The sequence below is a fragment of the Octodon degus genome, unplaced genomic scaffold (assembly GCF_000260255.1).
Source record: "Octodon degus isolate 3935 unplaced genomic scaffold, OctDeg1.0 scaffold00134, whole genome shotgun sequence".
Lineage (NCBI taxonomy): Eukaryota > Metazoa > Chordata > Mammalia > Rodentia > Octodontidae > Octodon > Octodon degus.
The window spans coordinates 3,168,404-3,176,681 of NW_004524710.1; the positions used below are offsets into that span (position 1 = coordinate 3,168,404).

General features: G+C 40.9%; 1 protein-coding gene across 3 annotated transcripts in view; it reads right to left on the minus strand.

Moving 5' to 3' along the window:
• Dpy19l4 (dpy-19 like 4) overlaps window positions 1–8,278 on the minus strand; it is an 87,219-nt gene that overhangs the window by 21,878 nt on the left and 57,063 nt on the right. For all 3 annotated transcript variants that reach the window (XM_023701362.1, XM_023701361.1, XM_023701363.1), the window contains one exon: window positions 5,597–5,715. In XM_023701362.1, coding sequence (XP_023557130.1) covers window positions 5,597–5,715 — 119 coding nt within the window. The remainder of the gene's footprint in view (window positions 1–5,596; window positions 5,716–8,278) is intronic.

Here is an 8,278-nt window from a genome sequence, read left to right on the forward strand (position 1 = left end):
GCGGTTCGATCCCCCAGCACCACATGCCAGCCAGACCCGCCCCCTGGTGGGCTGAGCTGGCCACACACACACACAATAAATAAATGTAATAAATAAAAATAAATAAATATTAAAAAAAATTAAAAAAAAAATTAAAATCCTTAAAAAAAACAATTAAAATCCTTCACGTTGATGAGGGTATAGCAAAATTATACTCCTGCAGAAAATGACTTGTCTAGCTTTCAGAAAGCAAACTGGCAGAATCTATAAAATTTAAAATAAAATATATAATGAAATTTCTACTTATCTAGCCAACAGACATATTAATATAAGTGTATAAAAATATATATGCAAGGGGCTGGAGAGATAGCTCAGTGGTCAAAGCGCCTGCCTGGCAAGTGCAAGAGAAAGAGAAGAGGAGAAAGACAGAGACTAAGAAACTCTGTGCAAAGTCTAGATTATATAGAGAAGAAATAACTGAGGCCATTCACTTTCAGACCCCTTCAGTCTATCTTAGACACTATCATATCTTACACAGACACTATCTTTGAATAAATTCTTTCTACTCTTAAAAAAAGGAAATAATTAATTTGAGAAGAATGTAGATAATGAGTTTTTAAAAAGTAGATCCTAACTCAGGCCCTGTAAGAAATAGTGGACACAGTGTCTGCCTGGCAAGCATGAGGTCAAGTTCTATTCCTGATACAAAATAGTGCACAGACATAGTCTGCCTGCTGCTAAGACAGGAATCCCATGGTTTCCTAAGCTCACCCAATACATTCTTTCTAACCTATTTCTGGAAATAGCAACCTGTTCTCCCAGTCAGCCTTAATTAGTGTTAGGGCTTTACAGTTCCTGGGGTCACCACTCACACTGAATTACAAGGTCCCCCGGACACCAGCATCTGTCCTCTCAGCTCAGTCCACTGATTCCAGATCCACTCGTTTCTCTGTACCCTGTATTTCCATAGCAGTTCAGTACAACAGCAACACTCTACCTTTTGACGCCCTTCCCAGTCAACCACATGCCAAGTGAATCTTTTTCAATCATCTCTGCAAGATACTATCTATCGATCTATCTAATCTATCGACCGGCTCAGCCCACTCTGAGAGCGGGGCTGCCAAGGCATGTGGTGCCAGGGATGAAACCATGGTCCCCTGAGCCTGCCTAAGCAGGCACTTTAGACCACTGAGCTATCTCGCCAGCCCTCAAGATACTTTCTATTTAAAAACAATGAAAAGTTCCTGAGTTTGATCCTTGGTTAAAAAATAAATAGATGAATAAAAACAATCAGCCAGGTGTGGTGGCACATGCCTGTAATCCCAGCACTCAGGAGGCTGAGGCAGAAAGAGTGCTTGAATTTTAGGCCAGCCTGGGTTACAAAATGAGCTCAAGGCCAGCCTGAACTATGGAGCAAGACTGTTGAAAAACAAAAACAAAAACAAAAAACCAGCCATCAGAGTAACCAAGAGCAGAGGCACACACCTGTCATCCTAACTACCTGATACGCAGGCACAGGAGGACCCCAGGTGGGAGGACAGCCTTGGCAGCCTACGGTACTGAGACCCACTTTCTTAAAAAAGGAAAAGCTACAAACTCCTAAAATGGTAACATTTTCCTTTCTCATTTATAAAATAGGTTTGAAGCATTCATGATGGAATTCATGTCTTGCTGCTGGGAGGTTGGAACTATCTGTAGTATGTGTAAGACTGTCCCACTGGGTGGTTTTTATTCATTTTATTAGTAATAAACCAAAACAAAACAAAGCAAAAAAAAAGATAAGTGATTAGATGCATTTGTACTATCAGCGGTGCAAGCCACTCACCAGGACTAGCACCTGTACCACATGGTAGTTCAAACCAGCAGGAACCTGTTCAAACAGCTGCCCTTTTTCCTAAATATACACCCCACCTGAGATCTGCTGTTCCAAGTAGCTGGAATTGGAGCTATTTGGAAGCAAATTAACTCCAAATACTCATCCGCAGCTTCTACATAGGGGCCAGGCCAGAGTGGAAGCAGTTCTCAGGTTCAGGGCAGTGCAGGGTTGCACACAGGAGATGGTGCTGTCCAGCCCCTCAAACCCTGGCTACACCACCAGGGTGGGGGAAGCAGTGATTAGACACTTCACCTGCTTGACGATGTATTTCTTCTTGCCTGACATTATGAATGTCAAAACATGCAGACATTTTTTGGATAAAACTATTGTGTCAAATTACAATTTGGCAGTCCTCCAGTTCAGTGCTTCATAAAAGGCAGAGGACATAGTCAATTAAATCAATTTGAGAACAATCATAAAAGATGAGGCCTGGGGACAGAACTGGGATGAATTACAATTTAATTAATATGTAAAGAGCCTCATATATAATCCTTCACTCTACTTATTTCCATGTATCTTACTTATTGTGAATTAATGGGTCAAAGAGAGATCTGGTCGTCTTTTTGTGGGGGGTACTGGGAATGAAACCCATGACTTGCCACACACTTGTTGCTCAGCTACATCCCTGACCTAGAGATCTAGTCTTTGCCCTGCACTCCCAAGACATAATCTCTCACCTAATACAGTATCTTTGTTTTTGGCAGGAATGTAGCTCAATAGCAGAGTGCTTGCTGCTTGTTGCCTAGTACTCCCACCAACAAAAAAGAATAGCTTTGTTTAACTAGGACAGTTAGGTCATGACTGAGAGTTATGTTAACAATATAGTCTATCCTGAGAGCCTTGGGCAACACAAAACCAAGTCAACCTGTGGAGCCACTGGAGGCTTTGCTCAACCACATGGGTGGTCAAGCATCTAGGGGTCACTGTTACGGTTTATCTTTATGTACCTCCCAAGAGTCTCATGCATGTATAGGTGGGACTCTGGAAGACCAGCCCAACAGGGTGCCATGACTGAATATGCTGTTAGGAAGTAGCATCTCGCAGGAAGAGGTGGGTGACACCGGTGTGACCTGCAAGGATACACTTCTCTACTTCCTGACCCCATGTCATGAGCAGCTTTCCTCTGCCCAGACCCTCCCACCACATTGCCAACCATGCATCGCCTGAAACATGAGCCATGCTTAATCTCTCCTCCTTCAACTACTCTGCCCAGTATTTCAATAAAAACTGAACACAAGGCACAGATGAGCTTCTCTGATTGATGATACTCTGTTATGCTGTCGTTCCTGAGACAAACAAGCACTGTCTGCATGAATCCATGAGAGAATCAAGTGTCTCAGGCCTCCTGGACCCTATCTTCTGCAGCTCTTCCTTGTGCTCACTGTAGGGGCAGCGAACTGCAACCATGAGTACAATGACTTTCCTTGGTTCTGAGCCTGAAACCTGAAAACAGTTTGGGGAAGCCCCGAAACTGCACATGAATGGTATCAGAAGGACGGTTGGTCTTGAGAACTGTATAGTGAGACCCTGGGGCTGGGGAGATGGCTCAGTAGAATAAGCGCTTGCCTGGCAAACACAAAGGCCTGAGTTTAATCCCCAGCTCCGCAAAAAAACAAACAAACAAAAAAAAAAAGTGAGACCCCGTCTGTAAATAAATAAATAAATAAAAACTACTTTTTATAAAGTTCTGCATTTTTATAAAGTCTGACAGGTTGCCATGACTTTCCAAAGAAGCAGGAATAAGCAAAGTTTGAAAATTAAAGACTTAACTAGCGTAAGCAAGGCACGGTGAACGCCTATAACCCCTGCACTTAGGAGCCTGATGAATGAGGACTGCAAATTTGAGTCATGCCTGGGCATTACAGGTTGGACTAAAAAAATTTAAAAAGGCTAGGAATGTAGCTCAACCCTCAGTACTACAAAAATAAATAAGAAGCGCAAGATATGTTAAAAGAAATCAGGCACAGGGCCCGGGGAGATGGCTCAGTGGAATAAGCACTTGCCTGGCAAGCGCAAGGGCCTGAGTTCAATCCCCGGTTCCACCAAAAAAAAAAAAAAAAAAAAGAAAAGAAATCAGGCACAGTGGTGTATGGCTGTAATCCCAGCACTCAGGAGGCTGAGGTAAGACAATCACTGTGCGTTCACTGTGAGCCTGAGCTAAACAGTGAGACCCTGATTCAAAAACCAAAACAAAAGAAAACAAAAATCTAACTCTTCAAATAGCTAAGACAATAACTTATCTGAATATTAATAAAGCCCTGTGCTTTTATCAGTGATCGACCACATATATGATAGTAATGCCATGAAACTATCTTGCCTGGAGAGGACATGGCAGTCTTAGTTTTGTTCAGCACATCCTATGAAGTATGCACAGAACGTAACAATATATTTCTTAGAAAGCATTCAGACATTAAGTGACACATGACTATCCCAATATCAATTTGCCTTAACAAATTTAGTAATGTACACAGAACATTAAAATTCTAAGACAAATAAAATGTAAACTTTTAACTTACTGAGCATTAAATGTGATCCCATCTGTATTTTACAAAAGGTTCATTTTCATTTAATAACAAAAGAAATAAATGAGGGAAACGATGAATGGAAAGCTAGCTCCACCTCCAAGCCCCCAGCAAGGCCTATGGCACTAGCTGCACTTCCCACGCTGAGCACTTGTGGTCCCAGCAAGGCGCTGAGCTCCCTCCCACAGCAAGCTCCCCCTCATAGCAAGCTCCCCGCCCCCTGCCAGCCCTTCCAGGTCCTTCCACCCTGAATATGGAATATGGAACACTCACCCTCAGCTGCTCCCCAAGTTCACTGCAACTCGGCCTTCAAGTCTCAAGTTTCTCTAGAGAACCCATCTGATCTTTTAAAGTCTGTTTTAAAAAGTTTTCATACTACCTTTAATCTCTCCTTTCATTATCAAGCTATAATTTTTTTTTTTTTTTTTTTTTTGCAGAACCAGGGATTGAACTCAGGCCCTCGCACTTGCCAGGCAAGCGCTTATTCTAACTGAGCCATCTCTTCGGCCCCCAATAATTTTATTTTTTAATTTAATTTTTTTGAGACAGTGTCTCCCTGTGTAATTCAGCCTAACCTTGAACTCACTGTGCAGCCCAAGTTGGTCTTGAATTTATGGTGATCCTCCTGCATCAGCCTCTTTCATGCTGGGATTACAGGAGTGTTCCACCACATCTAGCATTATAACTGTTTGTGTGTGTGATTAATACCTGTCATCTCCATTAGACCATATGCTATATGAGCTTAGAGGCTGTGTCCATTTTTGCTTACGTACCTTGAACACCCAGCATGTATCCTGGAAGACATTCAATAGCTTTTCAACAAATGAATGACAATTAAGTCAGCTCAGTGTGTTATAAAGATCTTTGTAAACCCCAACTACAGTAAGAGTACAGGTTTTAAGTTTTTATAAAGTTTTTACATATATATATATATATATATATCTCCTGTATTTTAGGACAGGGTCTACAAGGTCCACAGATTCTCACTATGTACATCCAACTTGTAGTGATTCTCCTGTTTTCAGCTTCCCAAGTGCTGGGATTACAGGTGCACACCACCACAGCACCTAGGGATTGAACCCCCACCACTGTGCTCTGCCTAAGCAGGTGCTTTAGTCCATTGAGCTATCAAACCAACCCTACAAATATATTTTTTAATATGCCCACTTACTAACTATTAAAAAAGATAATCATAAAAAGAAATCAAAGTACACTTACCCTTCTAAAACCATTGCAAGAGAACCCAATAAAATAGTGTGAATTATATGATAAATTATTTCTGGCCTTTCTCCAATTCGTCCATCTTCAATAGTAACAGTTTCTTTCAGGGACTTTCCACTACAGAGAAGAAATACACTTTTTAAAATTTGAAAATTAAATACAGTTAACTGAAAACTAAAAACACATTGTTTATCATCTTTCAAGGCCATATTTAAAATGTATTTTTTCATAACAAAAATATAGATGGTCCTTAAAATTTGTAAGTATATTCTGGTAGTCAAAATCCAGCATAAGATGTGTCACATACAAGAACAAATTCTCTATGATGAATGTTACTATTTTATATACCTGAAATGTTCCAATAAAATAAAAAACAAGAAAATATCCAGCACATATCTGTCTTGACTAATTTTTTTTATGGCTTATAGACAACTGACTCTGGAAACTGAATTTTCAGGATAATAAAGGCTTTTAGATGCTTGTTCTGAGATCATTTATGACTCAACTAATAAGTGCTCTATTAACACACTTGCAGAGCATAAAAAAGGTATCAAAATGAGGAAGTTACATAAAGGCTCCTTTCAAACATGATAAGCAGGCGTGATAGACTAGTACTCAGGAGGCTGAGGCAGCAGAACTGCTGAGAATTCCAGGTGAACCTGGCTACACAGTGAGTTCAAGGCCAGCCTGATCTACACAGCAAGACCTTGACTCAAGGAAGAAAAAAAAAAGGGTCAGCCAGATAGATCAGCAGATTAAGCCTCTGCTTAGGCAGAGGCAGAAACCAGGTTTCAATCCCCACAGTGCTGTGTGCCGACCCCACCCCGGGACATGCCGAGACTGGCACTGGCAACAGACTGGGCTTGGTGGCACGCGCCTATAATCCCAGCGCTTGGGAGGCTGTAAACAGGGGGATCACTATGAGTCTGATCTGTGTAGTGAGACCCTGTACTAAAATACAAAAAAAAAAAAAGAAACAAAGAAACAAAACAGAAACATATTATACAATGGAGTATTATTCAGCCATAAAAAAGATAAACTTGAAACATTTCTTAAAAAAAAAAAAAAAGAAACATTTCTAGGTAAAAGGATGTACCTCTAGACCATACTCTTAAGTGAAATAAACTGCAGTTTCTCTGGTTTGAGAAATTGAAAATGTAAATAAACACCAAAATATATTACACATATTGTGAAAGAGGAAGAAAATGTTCAAATGGGAAGGGGAACTTGAGAGTAGGCAGGAGAAAGGGAAAAGAAAAAAAAGATGGAAACAAAGATTTTATAAGTAAGGAGAAGAAAGAGGAGTTGAAGGGAGGGCAGCGAAAAGAAAAAAAAAAAGAGAGAATTAAGGTAAATTATGTACAGGTACAAGTTCCCTACGATGAAAGTGATCACCATGTGCACTAAAATATATCAATAGACTTAGTTCATTTAAAAAGCCTAAACAAAAACCAAAAACAATTTTAAGAAAAAAACATATTATAGCCAATTTTGTAAACTGATATCATATATGCTTTGCAGCACTTGGAAAGCTGAGGCACAACTTTTGGGCTACATAGTGAGACACTATTTCAAAAACCAAAAAAAAAAAAAAAAAAAAATCAAATCAAATCCAGTCAAGTCACATCAAATCTCTTCTGTTACTTACTTCATTTCAATTAAATGGATGAAATTATCCTATAAGAAGTAAGATTTTGAGTAAATTAATCTGTAAAAATTTAACCTACTATTTAAATATTGCTCCTCTATCAAATATGGACACTACAAACTTGGGTATATAAAACTAAACATGAGTTTTACTAATCAACTTACAATGATCAATGAAGATAGAATGGAATTACAGGCCTGAAACAAATACAAAAATAGGAGAGCTTCCTGCTACCCTGCGCTGGCAGGACCTGCCGTTCCCAGCCCAGGCGCAGTGTGGGTGAGACCCTCTTCCACCCTTTGGGCCCCCAACACCACTTAGCAGTGCCCCCCACCACAAGCCTAGTGACAATTTCTGCCGTATTTTGGGGACCACCTGATCCAGCCCTAGCCCAGGCCTGGTGAGTGTGTGGGAGAGTTGCCTCTCCCCCTACTCCACCTTGTCCCCTCCAGACTCAGCTCAGGCCTGGGGTGAAACCCTGCAGCTGCAATCCCTGCCGATAGAGTAGGGGACAAAGCCACCAAGCTAGTCCAGGAGCAGAACATCTTGCCAGGGGGGGGCACAACAGGATCACTCCCAAGGGCGGCAGCAGGAAGGAGCTGAGCACAGCAGCCAGACCCAAGCCAGCACAGCAGGATAAATCCAAACTTTGTAGATCTGTACCTGCATTTCAGTAGGTGCTAAGGTTATAACTGCACCAAAGATCTACAACAAAGGTCAGAAGACAGTGCTACAAAAAATGACAACGAGGAGCAAAATGCAATCTCAGAACCCAAGCCCACCCACAACAAGTGCAGAGGACACTAACACAACAAAGTGGGAATCACACAGCTGAAAGCAATGAATCAACAGCTTCTGAAATAAAGAAACAACTGCAGAAAGGTATAGAGGAACTCAGATTGGAAATGAAAAAAGAAATCCCTGAATTAATAGCATCTGCAGTAAAGAATCAAATGCAGACACACATGGAGGAAACCCAATGCCCACCCAGAGCAAGTGCAGAGGACACTAGCTCAGCTGAAATGTATGAAT